Raw genomic sequence first — 20,138 nt, forward strand, 5'->3', positions numbered from 1 at the left:
TGATGTGGTTCTTAAAATGTGTAGGCAGGGCTGGGAGCTCTGCATCCATTTCCCGAAAAACGTGAACACACACACGCACACCCCCCCCCCACACCCACACCCATACTCAGCATTTATTCAGTCCAGAAACTCACGGGGGGTGACCCAGCACTGTTTCTGATCATAAGTCATGGACCACTTAAGTACCCAGATGTCTCCCCAGAGAAGGTGTGAAGCCCACTCACCTGGAGGGTGCCAACCTGGAGTCAGGTCCTGTGCTGGGTATGGGGGGTGACTGTAATGGGTCAGACTTGCCTCCAGTTACCCGCAGTCTGGAGAGGGGGAAGACAGATCCATAAGTGATTATGAGAGCCCGTGGCCAACACCACGATAAGGAAAGTCCCAGAGACCCCTACAGTCAGCAAAGGCTTCTTGGAGGACCTTTCACCAAGCGGAGTTGGAAGGATGAGCGGGCAGCGGTAAGCAAAGGGGGGAAGGATGCAGAGGGCCCCTGCAGAGATGGGGAGAGGAGCTGGGGTAGGTAGGTCACTGTGGCTGCACGTGGGGATGGGGAGCCTGGCGAGGTGGTGGGGCCTCTGCATTCATTACTGTCCTTTGGCCGCAAGCCCACCCTGGCTCACTTCAGCCAAGAAGGGCATTTGCAGGAAGGAGATGGTTGCAAGTAACAGAAATCTTCATGAGCCAAATTAATTAAAAAAAAAAAAAAAAAGAAAGGTGGTTGTGGTATTTCTTGGCTCCCATAAATGACAAGTCCAGAGATTTCTGGCTTTAGGCATGGTTAGACCTAGGAATCAAATTCTTCAATAATCTCTTTCTCTCTGGGGTCTCCACCTCTGGCCTTTGTCCTCCAAGGCTGAGCTGCTAAGGACCTGCCTGAGTGAAGTCAGCAGAGAGCCCTGGGAAGTGTGAGCTGGGCTTGGTCCCCAGTATTAACGGGGCCTTGAATGTTGCACCCAGGAGCAGGGACTTATCTTGGGATGGGGGAGTCCCTGAAGGGTTTGGGCAGGGGAGTACAGGGTCAGGCTCTAGAAAGGATGAGATCAGAGGCAGGGAGCCACAAGAGGGCTGAGGAAGGAGTTACCAACCTTCTGGGGTTGTCAGCTTTTCTCAGGGGAGCAGATTTATTTATGGCTTTTATCACTCTTTGTCAGATCCCCAAGGAACTGATCAAGTGAGGCTCTGATAGAGATGGACGGCATTGGCTGTGTGTCCTGAGGACCAGTTGAAGTGACACCTCCCCCCACCCCATCCCTCCTGGCCGGAAGCCAAGGCTCAGGCAGAGATGTATAGCAGGATTGTGCCCTGTGGCCAGGCGGCCCGGAGGGGCTGGCCCGAGAAACAGGAAATAGCTGGGTTTGGGGAAGTTGTGTGGCCTGGCCAAGCCAAGCCAGCCCGCCGTCGGCTGGGCAGCCCTCACTACGGCCCTATCAATGCCCCATTTGAGACTCACACAGGGGTCCTTTGACAGGGCTGAGCTGGGACCCACTGAGAGGGCCTGTCTGAGCTGGAGGGCCCGGAAAGGAGCCAGCCCCAGGAAGGAGTGGGCTGAGCACAGGCTGGGCAGGTGAGGGGCGCCCGTGCACGGATGTTTCTCCCAGGGCAGGAGGGTCAGCAAAATCAAATCCGGGTCCCGGAGCAGGAGCGTCGGTTTCTCAGGACTGTGATGGTAGCTGGAACATTCCCCTGTTACTGAGTAGACTTCAGTGTCATCTCTGGGACTCTCCCCCCGGGGCCCCATGTGGCAGGTGCTATGTGATGATTAGTCCTGAGGCTCAGAGCTGGCAAATCACTCGCCCAAAGTCATGATCAGTTGGAGGGCAAAGCTGAATTTGACTCCAACAGGCCTGACCGGAGTCTGAGCTTGTCCCCCTGGTCCTTTCCAGCCTACTGCATCCACCTGACGAGGACATGATTTTAGAAGCTTGGAAAGCCCCTTGAAGATAGGGACTGATGTATAACCATCATTGTGCACTTGATGCTGAGGACAGGCCTGGGTCAAGAGCCCTGGTGCCGCTTGTGGTGGAGGACAGGGGTGCATCGAGGATGCAGGACCCAGACAGAAGGCGGATGGGGGCGTGGTCCAGGGGAGGGAGGCTGGGGGCATGAACTCAGGCAGTGGCCATGGGGCTGGGTAGATTCAAGAGGCATTTGGGAAGCAGGATCCAAAGGGCCTGGACATAGAAGTGAGGAAAAGGGAGGGTCAAGGCTGGTGCTTATGTTTGGAGAACATATGAGAAGGTGGTGCCCAGCTTTGAGCTGAGGACACAGGACAGGGAGCAAAAGAGGATGCCTTGAGTTTTGTTTGCATTTGTGCTACCTTGGGGGACGCATGGGGCAGGAGCTCAGGGACACCTATGTCTATAGGTCTGGAGGTCAGGAGATAGAGGAAGGAGGGAGATTGGGATGTGAGTGTCATCTGTGGATGTATTGGGGGGATGTCATGTGGGTGGGGTGTCACCAAGGTTCATGGAGGTGTTAACCCATCGTGGGACATAATGCTGACCTCTGGCCACCCTAGATGTATCCTCGGATGAACGCCCTTGCCTCCTTGCCCTGTCTAGCCTCTGGCTTCCCACCTGGTCTGACTGCTTGTAGGGCCCATGACCAAGGCAGCATGTTCGAGGCCTGATGGACATATGAGAGGCCTCATACGCAGTGGTGTGTCCCAAAGGGACCATGGACAGGATGGGCACGCAGCTACCCCTCAGCAGCCGGGGGTGTGGGGATGAGTATGCCCACTTTGCTGATGAAGAACCCTTGCCCTGTGCTTACAGCAAGTTCTCCACTTTGTGGGGTCCCTTCACACTTTTGGGGAGACCAGATTCATATCCACTTAGGCACTCTGAGAATGTCCCCAGTTTGCAATGAAAAATGTTGAGGAAAGCAGTTCCCAGGTTAAAGGGAGAGGACGATCCGCCCTTGGGCCCACCTTGGATTTCTCTGGGTGGTGCTGGAGCCTCTGCTGTGGGTAGAAGCAGCATCTGCTGCGGGTCTCTGTCCACTATCTGCCTGGATGGGCTCTCTGGGAGCCCGTGCTCACATTCCAGTTTCCTGGTGCTCTAGGAGGAAGCCTGCCTAATTAGCCACCAAGAGCGCCCTGATAGGCAGTGGGCTCGGCAGAGAGTGGCCAGCACAGGGGAGCCATGGCCCTAAATAAACAGAGTCCATCTGGTCAACCTCAGTGGCCCAGCTGGTCAGGCAGGACGCTGGCTTTCAGCTTCCTCTGTTCCACGTGCTGGGGGAACAACCCAGGCAGAGAGACACCCTGGGCAAAGACCTGGAGATGGGGCCGCATGTCAGGGGGTGACTCCAGCCCGGAGTCTCACCTGTGATGACCATTCTGAGCTTACAACATCACGAATACAGTCAGCCTTGACCTTGACCAACTTGCTGAAATTTTATAGTCGGTGGAACTGAATTCCTAACTGAGGGCTTTGGGAAAAGCCAAGTTATTCTCAAGCACTTTGGGTGGGCCATAGGAAGAAAAAAGAACATGCCAGGAATCTTACTCCTCACCTTCCCGGCCCCTCTTCCCGGGGAGGTGACTTCGGGTATCTCGGGGAGGCGGGGGAAGGAAAGGTTTAAATGTCTCGGGCATTGGACATCCTTAGGAAGGCTGGTAGGGGGAACAGCTTCAACACTAAAATACTCCTCGGTGCCTGTAGTCACTGCACGAGCAAGAACAGCGCCAGACCTTGCTCCCCGGTCATCAAACTCCATGGGGCACTTTTCCCACCCTCCTTCATCACCGAAGGCACCACGGAGGGAAGGGCCTGGAGACCAAATTATGAGACTAACTACTAGGCTGTCACTTGGGTAAGTTAGTTAACACCTAGTCCTTCCCATACTGACCCTGAAGCAACTTTCCCCAAACTGAAGAGTGCCTTATTTCCTTCTCTGTGTCCTGCCCTCCTCCCTCCTTCCTGCCCTCCCTCATTCTACACTGGTCTAGACCACCTGAGCTAGGCAGAACTCTAGGATGGCCTCCAATGACCTCGTGTCTCTCTTTCTCTCTGGGTCTGAGTGGAGCCCGTGAAATTGATGGGAGAGTCACTCCTGTGATTAGATTATGTTTCGGGGCACAGCAGACTTTAAGAAAGGGAGATTACCTTGGGTGAGCCTGGCCTAATCAGGTGATCCCTAAAGGGGACCGGGCTCCTCCTGAAGACGGTGCTCTGCATGGGGGAGATTTGAAGCTGGAGTGGGCCTGGGAGGAGACCACATGACAAGCTGCTGAGAGTAGCCCCTGGTTAACAGCCAGCAGGGGATGGGGGTGGAGGAGGGGGTCCAGTCTGACTACTGCAAGGAACTGAATTCTGCCAACTGCTGTGTGAGCTAGAAAGAGGATCCTGAGTTCCCGAAAAACGAGGCCCAGCCAACGTCATGACTTCAGCCTCGTGAGGCACTAAGCAGAGAATCCACTTTAGTGGTGCCCAGATTTCTGACCTACAGGAACTCTGAGGTCATACATTTGTGCTAACTCGTTATATAGCAATAGAAAATGAAGGTACCACTCTTGCCCAACTTGGAGGAAGTTTATTTTTCCTTCCTTAAACCGCTAAGTGGCCACAGAGCCAACAGTCTTGAAGGTCTTAGGTCACGGTCAGTGTAGATTCAGAGTTTTGACGCTGAAGGATGAAACAGGTGAGTCGAACACCGGTCGCACATCTTCGGTCTCCAGTGGCTCCGTTTTGAAGTCGAGGGGAAAACAGCAGGGACTTCAGGCAGCATGAAGAGAGGTGAGGTAGCCTGGAAAATGGAGGAGAAAATATATTCTGTTCTGTGAGCTGGAGGATTATATTAAATTCAGAGCTCAAATCTTTAGGAGGGAGGGAGACAAATCAAAATGCCCTGGGAGCTGGCAACAGGCGGGTTAAGGAACCAAAATCCACGTGCTGTTAAAGATGGTGGTAGGAAATGAGGATGTTTCCTCAGTGGGGCCCCGACCATGATCTTTCAGGTCAGCGAACTTGGGACACAGGAGATCTGCCTGCTCTCTGAGCTGGATGGAACGCCCTGGGGGATAGCAAGCTCCCTTCCAACAGGTGTCCCTCTGTAGGCTGGACAACAGCTTTCCAAGACAGAGAGTTTAGGTTTATGTTATGAGACTGTGGTTTAGTTACATCAGGACTGCCTAGAGAGCTCTGAAATGCAGATTCACTGGGTCTGGGATGGACCCTGGGAATCTATTTTTCTTTTGAAAAATCTTAACCGATCTCTACTGATAGTTTGTGGGTAACTAAAGGAAGGATAAAACAGAGAAAAGCCCATAAATGCAGGTAGGTGAGGATTCTGCTCAGAGCCCGCAGATCCTGGCTGGCCTCAGGGTCCGAAACGGGCATCTCTCTTCCCTCCCCTCGCCTGCCCTGCCTGTCAGAGGCCTCTTCTCTCTTCCCTCCCCTCCCCTGCCCCACCTGTCAGAGGCCTATTCTCCCCCACCCCCAGAAGGGCCCCAAGCACATCCTTGTCTTGGTCTCCCACACCTGGGAAAGCTTTGCCTTAGCTGCGTTTAAAATGCTCCCCAAAGCAGCTCCTGGGACAAGAACTTGGGAGCGAGTAGTTTATTTGGGCGGTGGCCCCAGGAAATATAATGAGAGGGGAAGCGAGACCGGGAGGGGATACAAGCCAATAAGAAGTGCATTGATAAACGGGTTGCCTCCTGCATGGGACCCTCCAAGGAACCGCATGGAGTCCATGCCAGAATTGTCCAGCGGGGAACGGGGAAGCTGTGTGTCCCCGGCTCCTCTCCCTCACTGGCTGAGGGCTGCTCTGGGGACGTGCACTCCCCAGGCTGCCTGCAGCAGCTGGAGGTGCACACGCAGGTGGGCTGAGGGGCGTGGGACAGGCACCAACTGGCTCTGCCGTGGTTCCCAGCGCTAAACCTAAGCCTCCCCTCCAAACGCTCATTCCTCTTGCCGGCGTGCTGGACAGTGGGAGCCATTCCCCATGGAAAGCTCCACAGCTGCCCCTAGGGGTGGGGGCGGGCCCTCTGGCCCCAAGAAGGCACCAACATGGGGGGGACTCTATTTTTGACAGGCGTCTCCAGGTGAGTCTGGCAGTGGCCAGGCTGGATCTACTGCTCTAGATGACCTCTGGGTTTCCTTCAGAGCCCAGGAGTCAAGGTTTTAGGCTTCCCCCATAGCAAAATGAGTCGCCATTTATTGAGCACAGACTGGGATAATGTGCCAGTGCAAAAAGCAGAGGTTCTACCTGGGAGGCCCCCACGGGCTCACGGGGCAAGAACCAAGAGCACCAGTCAGTAAAACCTGAAGTGGAATTTGCTGCAGTGAAGGCAAAAGTATGCTTTGCTCAGTGCCACAGAAAAGAGGGGACAGAGCGGGGGAGGCAGAGAGGGGACGGAAGGGAGACTGGAATGGCCCGGAAAAGGTGGCAAGAAACGGATTGTGAGAAGGCTTGAATGCCCAGTTGAATCTGAATTTTCATCTAGAAGTGAGGTGGGGCCAACAGAAGATTTTTTTTTTTTCACTTGGGAAGGGTGACACTAAATACCCATGTCCTACTCCTGGGCTTCTAGGCAGAGCCAGGTGATGTGTATTCCTTATCAGAGGGCATGAAGAGGGACGCTTGCTGTCTCCGTCACGTTCATGCGGCCAGAGACAGAGGACTTGGAAATGATGGGCTAGTCAGATGGAGGTGGCTTTGGGAAGAGCCTGCGCAGGGGGGCCCGTGTCTAGCACTGGGCTGTGTCATGAGAGAGAAACACGCCCTTGTGCTAAGCCACTGCCATCCAAGGGCTTACTTGTTACCGCAACTTAGCCTGTTCTCTTCTGACCGATACAAGAAGGCTAGGCAGAAACAAGAGACGTGGATGCAGCGTTCATCCATGTCATTCTCAACCGTCCTGTGACGTGGGCGCTGAGGTTCCAACTTTGCAGACCTGAAGCAGAAGAGAGAACGGTGAGGGGGTTCACCCGAAGTCACGCGCAGCCGGCGGGTGAAGCAACAGGGACTCCCACCCGGGCTGTGTCTGATTCCGGAGCTTTGCCCTTCACAGGATTCCTCAAAGTCTGGCATGCGTGCCACTGGCAGAACACGAGGTAATTTTCGGTGATGTGCGGATGCAGAGGTCAAATTTAATTAATTTCGAATGTATCTGGAAGGCACATTGGAATACCTTTATAAATGGTACAGCAACCCAGAGATTTCACGGCTGTTACTTCTTAGGAGGAGGAGGAGAGTGTTTTTCACCAAGTGAGTTGGTTGGTTTAGAGTTAATTAAAGAGACAGAGTAAATAAATAAGAGTAAAGGTATGTGTGGATCCAGCCAAACTGCGAGGTTGGCGGGGGGAAGGAGGGAGGAGGAGCGCGCGATAACCAGGTTTGCTCTTCAGGAAAGGAGTGGAGTCCTGGGGGCGCGGGAGGGGAGCCCTGCGCCCCTTGCCACGGAACTGCCTGCCCGGGGCCCCTCGCTTTAGTGCCAAGGCGCTCTCTCGGACAAAACACTAAAGGCTTTAAGTTTCTGGAAACCCGAGGTGTGTGAAAACAAGGAGAGGGAACAGCAGGAGCCCTTCACGGCTGCCTGTCTGACTTGCGAGCCTTTTTTTCCTCTGGTTCATACCGGACACACTGTTCCCGATTTTCATTCCTGGGGGGAAAAATGCTTCACATTTTGAAAACACAAATATTTATTTTCTTTCCTCAATGTATAGGCTGAACTTCCTCCCTCTAAGCCCTTGCTCCCGCTGTGGAATGTGAAAGCTGCCCCCTTTGGGGAGGGGAACCTATCTCTGCTCCTGAAAACTTACCTGTGGCCCATTTCTGTGGCCCTGCTAATGAGCAGATGGGTGACACGGAAAAGGCGCCTGTGTTCCTTGGAGGAGCCCATAGAACGGCCATTCAGACTCGGGGCTGAAAGAGCTGTTTCATGGGCCCAGCTGCTGGCCTGGCCAAGAGAGCCGTGTACCCCGAGCTCCGGCCGCGGTCCCGTGCATCGGGGAGGGGACGCGGGGCCAGGAGGCTGCGGATCACGTTCTCCTCAGGCAGCTCCAGTGGGCCACGGCCACCACTGCAGACCCCAGCCTGACCCTGGTCGGTTCCCCAGGAAATGCAACCCGTTTGTTACCTGTTGCTTCTTTCAATGTATTTCTTCATTTGCTGACCAGATACCCTGTTCCGGCGTCGTGCCGGGTCCTGAGGGTCAGTGGCGGCTGAGTCGGGCCAGACGCCCCCCGCCCCACCCCCCAGCTCGGAGGGAGCTGATGGCCAGTGGGAGGCAGCTAACACATTTATGACCCAATTTTGGGAAGTGAGAGGCACTGCCGTTGTTTTGCCCTGCAGTGTCTTTGGAAAAAAGAATTATGCTTAAAAGTTGTAGAGGGATAAGGGACCGGCAGCCTTGACTAGCGTTTGGAGCTGGGGACGGCTATGAATGATACGAATAAATGAAATCTACGTGGGAAATGTCAGAGGGAAATGCTGTTTGCTTCCTCCTTCTCTAAACCGGGGGCAAAGAGGGATGAGGCCTGAGTTCCAGGCTGGGCTCCGCCCCTAACTGGCTGGTGGCTTCAGGCAAGTCATGGACTTCTCTGGGCCTCAGTTGTCTCATATGACAAATGGGCTGATGCCCTTGGAGCTGCTGACCTCACAGGTTTGTTTGGAAAACAAGGAGACACAGTAAGAGAGCATGGTTGCCATTGTCGCTGAAGATTGTGAGACTATTGGTTGGGTCACTTAAAAAAAAAAAGTCTGTACATTTCTTTTTAAGGCATAACTCATACAGGGTGAGGCACACAGGTCTTAAATGTTAACGATCCTGTCTGCTGGAAAGATGATAATCCTTTGACCCCCATCTCCCCTTCTGTCTTCTCACTGCCTCCTCACACGGTCCCAGTGAGGCAGGCAAGGCAAGAACTACCATTCCCACTGCATGATAACAAGTCGAGGCTCAGAGAGGTTACGTTAGCAGCTCTAGGTCACACAGCTGTTCAGCCACAGATGGAGATCTGAACCTGGGTCTCTCAGTTGGCCAAGCCCATGCTCTTTCCATATTACCAGACCTCCTTGCAGCAGCAGGGGCCATTCCTGGTGATGTTCCTTTACTTATAAGCCTTTATTTTTGCCTTCCGGTGCAGACCCTGGGCTGGGCCCAGATGCAGGGATGAATCAGTCAGACTCTTACCAGCTCCTGGGTGAGACACACAGTGATGGAAGCACGGGAAAGGGGTCCTAATCCTGGAGGAGCAGGGGAGAGAGGCAGCTCCACCAAGCTCCACCCAAGCAAGCAGGGTGGCTGACAGCACTGGCCTGGGGCCCTGTTCTGGCAATGATACTTTTTTAAAAAAAATATTTATTTATTTATTTTAGAGAGAGAAATAGCATACGTGCACACGTGTGAGGGGGCATGGGGAGGAGGGGCAAGGTGAGAGCGACAAAGAGAATCTCAAGCAGACGCCCCACTGAGCACGGAGCCCATCTCAGGGCTCGATCCCACGACCCTGAGATCATGACCTGAGCCGAAACCGAGTGTCGGACACTTAATGGACTGAGCCACCTAGGTGCCCCAGCAATGGTACTTCTTAGCGGTGTGACTTCCGACAAGTTACTTCATCTCTCTGTTTTTCAGTTCTTCTGGAAAATGGGGATCATAATAGTAGCTGCATCACGGGGTTGTCAAGGGAATTAAATGAGACGATTCATAGAACCCTGCTCCTCTCATCCACCTTAGAAGGTAGGCTCAGAGAGGTGAAGTGACTGGCCCACGGTCACACAGGTAGCATCTAGCAAACCCAGGTAATCTGGCTTCAAGTCTTTGCTCCTGACTGTCCTCTCTACCGCCCTGAGCACACAGGTCATTTCCAACGATGATCTTGAAAGATTCTGTTAGGCAGAGAGTGAATGGGAGGGAAGGGCGTTGGGGGCGGGTGACCCGGCCTGTACAAAGGTCCGGAGGGCACCTTGGAGACCCCAGGTGAAGGTGCCCAGCAGGGAGAAGGTGGAGAGGTAGGGGACAGCCGAGGCGGAGCAGGGTCAGGGCTGGATGAGGAAATGGATGCAGGTGAGCGAAGCGGCGCGGTGTGGGGTGAGGGTGCAGGGCTGGGCTGGGGCTTGAGGCTCCTGGGCTGGGCTTTCCCTGGGCTCGGAGTGGCAGCTTTGGGTCAGGGCCCGCTCCAACCCCTGGAGGAGCCACCCTCCACCCACCTGAGATTTCCTGAGTTCCGGCTGCAGCCCGGGCTGCTTCTGCAGGCAAAGGAGCCCTTGTGGTCGGAGGGGCCTCTTGAGCCCAGGCCAGGTGGCTCCCTCCCTCTCTGGGCACACACACCTCCATTCAGCCCGGGCCACGCCCCCCAAGGGGGCTAGGGGCCCGGGCAGCCATCCCCACGTCAGTGGGGGCCGCCTGGCTGGGAGGCTGGGCAGCGAGGTTGATAAGCCCGGGACCCCCCTGGCCCCCAGCACTGTGCCGGCTCCTGCCCGCGCTGCCGGAACCATGAGGCTCCTCGCCGGCGCCAGCCTCGTGACGTGGGGCCTGTTGCTGCAGCTCCAGGCCCTGTGCACGCTGGGCCTCGCCCCCCACGCCGGAGGTGAGGGGGTCCACGGGAGGTGGGGGACAGGGGGCTGGGCCCCGAGATGAGCAGAGGTTGGGTGGGATCCTGGGGTGGGCCGGGGGGGGGGTAGCAGGCTGGCACGGGGGCCGACAGCAATGGTGACGTGCGTAAGGGCCAGAGCAGGGGTGACGCTCAGTCTGTTCCATTGAGGGACAGGGGTGGGCCTGTCTCTGCAGTCTCAGAGCCTTCCCTGGGGCTCCCCAGCTCCCAGGCCACCCTCGGGGACCACGCATGCTGCCAGGGCCAGTCTTGTGGGTCGCTGAGGACAGAAGATGGAGCTGCACCAGGCCCAGGGCCGAGTGCAGCTCTGGGGTGGCCAGGACTCCACCCCCCTTTCCCCAGCCCTTCCAGCATACCTGGGTGTAGGCTCCTACCTGCTGTACCACTCCCAGAGCTTCAGCCTTGGGCACTGAATCCCAGAATGCCCAGCTCATCCCGTACAGATGGGGAAACTGAGGCTGGAGAAGGGAGTTCTCTTGGTTCCTGATCCACTGCTCCATGGTGTGGCTAATTCCCTCACCCTCTGTGGACCTCAGTTTACCCATTTGTAGCTTAACTAGTAGGGACCAGAGTGCGGCTGCAAGGTCATTCCTCAGGTCCCTTGAGGAACTCTGGTACCTAGGGCACTGTGGCTGGGGGGCTGGGACGGCCCAGGACCCCTTCCCTTTCCTGAGCCTTCCTGCATCCTCACTTAGGAGCAGCTCTGCTCAGTTCCGGGACGCAGAGGGAAGGGCCTGTGTACTGAGCCCCGCCTGGCTGCAGGGCCAGGACAGTGACAGTACCAAGCAGTGAGCTTTATTCTCCCCACAGGACAGATGAGAAACTGAGGCTCCTAAAGGTGCAGTGAGCTGCCCAGGGCCACAGCGGGGCTGAGCCGGGATTCAAACACCACTCTGCTTCATTCCAGCTCCATGCACTTTCCAGCACATGGTGCTGCCTGCCCGGGGTGTCTGGAAAGATGTGCCTCTGTAGGGATATGTTAAAAGAAGAAGAAGAAGAAGAAGAAGATAACAGGAGGGGAAGAATGAAGGGGGGGAAATCGGAGGGGGAGACGAACCATGAGAGACTATGGACTCTGAAAAACGAACTGAGGGTTCTAGAGGGGAGGGGGTGGGAGGACGGGTTAGCCTGGTGCTGGGTATTAAAGAGGGCACGTTCTGCATGGAGCACTGGGTGTTATATGCAAACAATGAATCATGGAAGACTACATCAAAAACTAGTGATGTAATGTATGGTGATTAACATAGCATAATAAAAAAAAAATCTCAGCCTCGGGCAACTCACTGCCCCTCTCTGAGCAATCCCCTCTTTACAGGATCCATCAGGGCTGAGCAGCAGTGCGTGCAGGGTGCCAGGACAGGGCTGGGCACCAGCCTTAATCTTAATCTCAGTTTGTTTCCTGAGATTAAGAATTCCTCATATCAGTGAGGTCATATGATACATGTCTTTCTCTGATTGACTTATTTCGCTCAGCATCACACCCTCCAGTTCCATCCACGTCATTGCAAATGGCAAGATCTCATTCTTTTTGATGGCTGCATAATATTCCATTGTATATATATACCACATCTTCTTTATCCATTCATCTGTCGATGGACACCTTGGCTCTTTCCACAGTTTGGCTATTGTGGACATTGCTGCTATAAACATTGGGGTGCACGTACCCCTTCAGATCCCTACATTTGTATCTCTGGGGTAAATACCCAGTAGTGCAATTGCTGGGTCATAGGGTAGCTCTATTTTCAACTTTTTGAGGAACCTCCATACTGTTTTCCAGAGTGGCTGCACCAGCTTGCATTCCCACCAACAGTGTAGGAGGGACCCCCTTTCTCCGCATCCCCACCAACATCTGTCGCTTCCTGACTTGTTAATTTTAGCCGAGGCTGAGATTTGAGCCTCTGTCTTTCCCACGGGGCTGAGCTGTGGGGGCCTTTGGCAAGTGGGTTGCCCGGGTGTCCACATGCTGACAGAAGGACCTACCCGGCCTGGCTCAGCTTCAGTCTACACTGCCGGAGGCCTCCAGTCTCGGTCTAAGGAGCCCCTGACATTTGCCCTTGCTCTTGGCCCTCTCCCTCCCGTCCCCTCGCAGGGCAGCTCTGCCGGACCCGGCCCACGGACCTGGTGTTTGTGGTGGACAGCTCGCGCAGTGTGCGGCCTGTGGAGTTCGAGAAGGTGAAGGTGTTCTTGTCCCAGGTCATTGAGTCGCTGGATGTGGGGCCCAATGCCACCCAGGTGGGCGTGGTCAACTATGCCAGCGCCGTGAAGCAGGAGTTCCCGCTGTGGGCCCACGGCTCCAAGGCCTCGCTGCTCCAGGCCGTGCGCCGCATCCAGCCGCTGTCCACGGGGACCATGACCGGCCTGGCCATCCAGTTCGCCATCACCAAAGCCTTCAGCGACACTGAGGGGAGTCGTGCCAGGTCCCCCGACATCAGCAAGGTACGTGTCCCGCCCTTCCCCGCCAGCGTCCTGCTGTGAACCGCCTGCAGGATTCTCCAAACCGGCTCACAGTTGTGTCTTAGACCCAACGAAGCCAAGTGGCAGAGCTGGGATGTGAACCCATCTTTATCCACCCTCTGACCGCAGGACCTCAGTCTGGTGAGAGCTCGATTATTTCAGTTCGGTGGACTTGGCTCCCCGAGGCCGAGTGAGGCAGTCCAGACGCCCCCCACTCCCTGGACTGGCTGCGTCACCCTGAGCAGCGCGTGCAGCTCCTTGCCTCAGTCCCTTCACCCATAAAACCACAGTAAACCAACTTTCTCGAGGGGCTGTCGGGAGGACTCTGTGAGTCTGTAACATAGAGTGCTCAGAACAGCGCTGGCCCTACCAAGCCCCACGGAAGGGTTAGCTCAGGTTTTATTTAATCAGCCTCTGAGGGCAGGGGTTCAGAAAAATGAGATGATGCGCCGCAAGCCAACGTCAGTACGGACTCCAGGCCGGGTGCCGAGGACTTCACAGACCTGGTCCCCACAGCGGGATTTCCCAGGACTCAGCCCAGGGCCTGCGAGGCTGGTCAGGTGTTCTCTTCCGCGGTGGTCTGCCCACAGACGCCCACATCTCCCCTTCATAGCCCTCAACGGCCCCAAGGAGTCACCCTTTACCTGCCCAGGGCCTCGGCCCCGGGGACGTATTTTCTTACCCCCATGCAGGACATGCCTGACACATGAGCGCCGAAGGAATGCAAACTTGCTTGGAGGTGGTATCCTCATTTTACAGATGAGGAAACTGAGGCATGGGAGGCTTAAGTGTCTTGCCCAGTTAGTAAGTGGTAGGGATGTCTAGAGATAATAGCACACAATCCCGGCCACTATAGCCCTCGAAGAAATGGCCTGTAGGGCAGCCTGTTGGTTGTCCTTTGTGGGGGCCCTTTACAAGCTCTGACGTGAGGTCCTTGAGAGGCTGTGGTGACCTGGGGTGATCCTAATAAGAGAGAGGTGGTGAAGGGGATGGTGGTGACGTCCGTAGCTGTCACACCCCAGTCACTTGTGTCAGTCCACATCAGGCCAGTGGCCTGGCGTGGGCATGTGAGGACAGAGAGTGCCAACTCCCCCAGACCTGGAGCGTCCAGCCTGGAATCCACCTGTGGGAGGCCCCTACAAGGTGAGTTCAAAGTCCCAAGGCTGGATTAAAGGGGGACAGTCGGGGTTGCAGAAGGCTGTGGGTCTCGGGGGAATGTGGCAGCCTGTGGCTGTGGACAGTCTCAGCTAGGTGAGCCTCGGCCTCTGGTGGGGAAGGGATGGTGCAAGATCACTCCCCAGGGGGTCCCGGGCAGTGATATGAAAAATAATCTTCCCCTTCCTGGCCTCGGACCATGAGTCATCTCATTAGATGACTCAGGAGGGTGAGCCGCATTTCCAACCACCATACTACAGGTCACTAAGACAGGGGTTTGGGGACCGGGGTCCGAGGGTGGGGACCCAGGAATCAGAAGCAGACCCAGGTCAGAAGCAGAGAGGCGCTGTGAGGACCCTGGCTTCAGGGCAGGCTCAGCTCAGGTCGGGGTGGGAAGGGCTAGGCCTAGCGCCAGGGTCCCCTCTGTCTCCCTTCCCAGGGCACAAACAGGGGAGCCTGGTGGGGAGGGGAGCAGACAGTGTTCTCCCCTACGGAAAGGGCATGTAGCATCCTGGGGAACGGAGGGAGAAGAGGGAGCCATCTAAGTGGGAAGGCCGCCCCTACTCAGGGCCTGCAGGGGAAGGATGGCCAGACTGGAGGCAGAACCGCCGTTCTTTAGCCTCGCCCGCCCTCTGCTGGCCAAAGGGCAGAACTGCACGGTGTCGGGCACACTTGCTGGGACCTGTCCTCGGAGGCCCCAGTCTGAGGAGGGAGACATGGTCCTGCCCTCAGATCATCACAGAGCTGCCTCCCCGAGAGGGGAGACACCCACAGGCGCTAGTCAGATGGGAGAACACCTCAGCCATGTCTTTCAGTCAGAGGAAACCTGTCTCCTCTTCTGCGAGTCAGGTTCTCCTCCCTGGGGCAAAACCCTGGCGGGGAATCAGATCCACCCGCCGTGGACTAGCTGTGTGACCTGCGCAAGCCACTCTGCCTCTCGGGCCTCAGGGTCCTCTTCTGCCAGTGGCCCCGGGGGCTTACTGGAGGGCTGAGCGGCCCAGCCCAGCGCGGGAGGGAGACCTGGTCCTCACACGCACCCCGCGTGTCTTAGGTGGCCATCGTGGTGACGGACGGGAGGCCCCAGGACAGCGTGCGAGACGTGTCTGCACGGGCCCGGGCCAGCGGCATTGAGCTGTTTGCCATCGGCGTGGGCCGCGTGGACAAGGCCACGCTGCGGCAGATCGCCAGCGAGCCGCAGGAAGAGCACGTCGACTACGTGGAGAGCTACAGCGTCATCGAGAAGCTGTCCAAGAAGTTCCAGGAGGCCTTCTGCGGTGCGCCGGGAGGGCCAGGGGGTGGACAAGGCTGGGGCGCTTCGGCGGAGCGTGGGGGGTGCTGGCGTCCGGGCGGGGCCGCAGCGGGGGGCGTGGCTGGACGGGGCGTGGCGTGACGGAGAGCATCGGGGCGGGACTGAGTCCGCATCGGGGGTGGGACCGGGGCGGGGCGGACAGGGATGGATAGGGCCACGGGGCGGGGCCAGGGCAGGGGCAGGGCGGGATGGGGGCGTGGCTAGAGAGCCCATCGGGGCGGGGCTGGACCGGAGGGCTGGACAGGGCGGGACTGAGTCTGCATGGAGAGCGGGCCAGGGCGGGACCGGACGGAGATGGACAGGGCCGACTGAGCGTCGGGGTGGGGCAGGGGCAGGGAGGGGGGGTGAGGGCGTGGCTAGAGTCGATCGGGGCGGGGCTGGACAGGGTGGGGCTGGACAGGGCGGGACTGAGTCTGCATCGGGGGCGGGCCAGGGCGGGGCCGGACGGGGATGGACAGGTCCGGGGCTGAGTTAACGACGGGACGGGGCTGAATAGGGCGGGAGGCGGGGCTGAGAGTCAGCATGGGGCGGGCCAGGGATTCCGGCCCTGGGCTGAGGGTCTGGGGCTCAGACCTCACCCAGTTGGCGGCCTCAGTCTCCCTGAATGTTTGAAGGGCCACCCTGGCTGAGATGTCCAAGGCCCTGTGACAGTGAGATTCTGAGTTGTCTTCTTGTCCCCACAGTGGTGTCAGACCTGTGTGCCACAGGAGACCATGACTGTGAGCAGGTGTGCCTCAGCTCCCCGGGCTCCTACACCTGCGCCTGTCGGGAGGGCTTCACCTTGAACAGTGATGGCAAGACCTGCAATGGTCAGTGGGCTGGACACAGGCAAGCCCTGGGGAGGGTGGGGAGGGGGGCGGCTTGGCCACTCTCTAGGAAGCCCATTCGAGCCTCTCTGCACTTTGCTTCTGGATCAATCTGCAAAGGTGATAGATGCCTCCTAGAACTTGGTGTCTGCAGAAAGTTACCTTCTGACTTCTGTCCCTCTTTGTCACGGTGGGTGGTGGGTTTAGTATGGTGGAAGGAGTTACACAGTCTTGAGTTCAACTCTTGGTGCCACTCCTTCTGAGTTGTATGATTTAATGGCTTTGGAGCTTCCATTTCCAACGCTAAAGAACAAGGCCAGGAACCTTGGCTTTCTAGAGGGAGTTCTGAGGACAAAACGGGCTGGGATAATCCTCAGTACAGAGTTCAGTGTGTGATGGGTTCCTGACTAGTGGTCAGGGTGAACGACTGGTCCCTAAGCTTCACCTCCTCTCCTTGCTACCCTTCCTAGCCTGCAGCGGCAGCAGCGGCAGTTCGGCCACTGACTTGGTCTTCCTCATTGATGGATCCAAAAGTGTGCGGCCGGAGAACTTTGAGCTGGTGAAGAAGTTCATCAATCAGATCGTGGACACGCTGGACGTGTCCGACAAACTGGCGCAGGTGGGGCTAGTGCAGTACTCGAGCTCTGTGCGCCAGGAGTTCCCGCTGGGCCGCTTCCACACGAAGAAGGACATTAAGGCGGCTGTGCGGAACATGTCATATATGGAGAAGGGCACCATGACCGGGGCTGCCCTCAAGTACCTCATTGACAATTCCTTCACTGTGTCCAGCGGGGCTAGGCCTGGGGCCCAGAAGGTGGGCATTGTCTTCACTGATGGCCGGAGCCAGGACTACATTAACGATGCCGCCAAGAAAGCCAAGGAACTTGGTAGGTGATGCCTGGATCCTGAACGCCACTGATGGCCAGGAGTACCTAGGGAACAGCTCGACTATAGGTTGTCTGTTACTAGTGCCCTAAACCCAAGTTCAATGTGAATGAGGAGGGATGGGTTTGTCCAACTCTTTCTTATCGGGGATGAGAAAACGGAGGCCCCAGAAAAGTAAGCAGCTTGTTTCAATGGTCCTTTTGTAGGTGGGGTTTGGAGGTTTTCCAGTCGAATGTTCCCCAGAACACACCAACTGTTGGAAGGCAACCCCACTTTGGGACAAGCCGGAGTCTCTGTTTTTAACACCTATTTAATGAGGATAATAATAGCCACCAGATGGATGATCATGGGGTGTATGAGGTTACGAAGCTCCCGGTCCAGAGAATCAGTACGGGTCTGACATAGGGTAGAACCTCAGTGAATGTTGGTTTCCTCAAGGTCTTTGTCCTAGGCACTGTGCCTGTAATTCCAGAAGCTGCCACCAGGAGGTGTCTGGTGTTGATCGCCTGGGCATTGCCCAGGAAGCTCAGCTGCGGCTGCCTGTCCCCATGACCACTGTCACTCATCTTGTTCCTCTTGGCAGGTTTTAAGATGTTTGCTGTGGGTGTGGGCAACGCCGTGGAGGACGAGCTGAGGGAAATCGCCTCAGAGCCCGTGGCAGAGCATTACTTCTACACGGCTGACTTCAAGACCATCAACCAGATTGGCAAGAGGTTGCAGAATAAGATCTGCGTGGGTTAGTGAGGCCAGGGATGGCATCGATGGGAGGGGTGGGTGGGGCTCCGGGGGGAGACTGGGGAGCCATTCTGGAACTGGATGTGGGTGGGGAGAAGCAGGAGCTGGGGTGGCAACAAGAGTTGGCAGAAGCAGGAGGAGGGCTGGCCAGTCTCACTTTGGCAACCAGCAAACATAGGCTGAATGCTTATTACATGAATGGCACTGTTGTTAGTACTCTCCAAATATTAAATCATTCAGTCCTAATTGGTAGAAATATTATTATTCCCATTTTACAGACAGGAAAACCGAGCCCAGAGGGGTGGAACAATCGTTAATAACTGGAGGCGCCAGGATTTGAACCTTGCTGCCTCCCCCGATCCTCCCAGTGGTAGAGAGGATGGATTCCAGAGTCAGACATGCCTGAGTTTGTGCGTTTGCTCTGGCAGGAACTGGCTGTTGGCCAGGATCCCGTTGTTTCACTGCTCGGGTTCTTTATTTGTAAAATGGGATGATTAATGACTTCCAACCCAGAGTGTTGGATGGAGCCGCCAAGATGACCCCGAGGCCCCTAGCAACAGTGCCCTGCATGCAGTGGGGGCCAGCACGGAGATGCTGGTATTGGAGGTTTTATCAGGGCTCTGTGGGGTTGGAGAACATTCGGAGTCTCCCCGTCCATCACTCCTGGGAGTTCTGCCTCAGAACCCTACACGTGTCTCTGTCTTCTCAGCTCTCCCAGGCCCCCTGCACTCCCCCAAGACTCCCTAGTCCTGGCCCTAGGTTGTGACCGCTCCTCGCTCCCCCGCCACACCACCACTCACCTTCCCTTTCTCTTTCCCTACTTCCTGCCCACTCCAGAGGAAGACCCGTGTGCCTGCGAGTCCATTGTGAAATTCCAGACCAAAGTGGAGGGGATGCTGCAGGCCCTGACCAGGAAGCATATCCTTTCCCAGAGGCCATTGAGGGGCGGGGATTGGGGGGGGCAGGGCACTGCAGGGCGGGAGAGGGAGCCACGCCACTTGTGTGTGGGGTCCCAGGTGGGACTCTGCCTCCTGCTGGAGATAAGCTGGACTCCGGACAGATGGGCTGGCACCGGCTTTCGTACTGATCCTGTCAAAAGCAGAGGCTCCTAGAGGGTAAACAGAGAAACTGAGGCAGAAGCCAAGATCTAGAGACTGGACACACATCCAGAGTCCTAGCCATGCTCAGGAAAACATGGAGCCTGTGGCCTCCCCTTTTCTCAGGCTCTCAGTGACACGAAGAATACCAGTCTCTACTCAGATGAGGCTGGGCCTGGAACAACTCCCCTGGCTCTGTCAGGACGGGGTGGGGGCCCAGGTGGGGGACCCAGCAGGCCTGAGTTGCCACTGGGCAGGGCTGGGCCTTCAGGGCACACTGTAACTAGCGCGTTTTGGGGAAGGCACCATTCTGAGGGCAGTGACACTGGGGAGGACGCAAGCTGTAGATAGGGTGAGAGAACCCATGGAAGAGAGGCTCTTGGGAGGTGGGGGACACAGGAAGTGGGGTCCCGAGTGCAGGTGGGACAGCCATCACCCCCCTGCTCTGGTCAGCCTGCGCCTGTCCTTAACCGTGAGTCCACTGGAAGCTGTGAGTAAGCGGCTGGCCGTCCTGGAGAACAGAGTCGTCTGAGGCTGCCTGTCCCCGCCACAGCCTCTCTCTCTTCCCACCGCAAGCACAGCCTGCCGAGTCCTGCATGTGTCCCCTAGAGCCCCGAGTGTAGTCTAGCTTTGCCATTTCAGTGAGGGGGGGAGGGGCAGGCCCTGAGGGCACCAGGTCTCCCCCACCATCCTGCCAGCCCTGCTGGGTGTGTGTGTGTGCGCGTGCATGGGCATGTGCACATGTGTTAGGAGCGTGGCTATGTTTGGGAGCATGCGTGTGCGTGTGTGCATGCCTGAGGGCAGGCGTGTATCTAGAGCAGGGATGCGTGTGTGAGAGTGAGAACACAGGGGTGAGTGTGAGAGGGACTGCGTTTGCATTTTTTCAATTGAAAGCTTAATATATTCCTTTTTTTTTAGTTAACCCTTTCTTGACTGCGAGTGCTGTGAATCTCTTTCCTGATTTTTCTATTCCCTTCTGAAAAACAATTAAATATGATTTAACTTAAGCCCTGAATGGGGCCAGAGGCAGTGTGGTCATTCGGGGAGCCGGACGAAGGCCTGGTGAGGGCGGCGGGTGCAGGGGGCCCCTGCAGGGTGGCAACAGTGGTGGGAATAGTGGTGAAGGCCGCTACCC

The 20,138-nt window shown here is 56.6% G+C and overlaps 1 protein-coding gene across 1 annotated transcript; it reads left to right on the top strand.

Annotated features, from left to right (window-relative positions):
- Positions 1-10,444: 10,444 nt before the first annotated feature.
- On the top strand, positions 10,445-19,535 carry MATN1 (matrilin 1). The gene is made up of 8 exons (XM_035020201.1): positions 10,445-10,538; positions 12,652-12,998; positions 15,223-15,445; positions 16,164-16,289; positions 16,757-17,173; positions 17,755-17,907; positions 18,744-18,824; positions 19,486-19,535. Exons 1-8 carry the CDS (start codon positions 10,445-10,447, stop codon positions 19,533-19,535), a joined length of 1,491 nt encoding a protein of 496 aa, XP_034876092.1.
- Positions 19,536-20,138: the final 603 nt, after the last annotated feature.

Source organism: Mirounga leonina, unplaced genomic scaffold, assembly GCF_011800145.1.
Source record: "Mirounga leonina isolate KUSES-001 unplaced genomic scaffold, KU_Mleo_1.0 Mir_173, whole genome shotgun sequence".
Lineage (NCBI taxonomy): Eukaryota > Metazoa > Chordata > Mammalia > Carnivora > Phocidae > Mirounga > Mirounga leonina.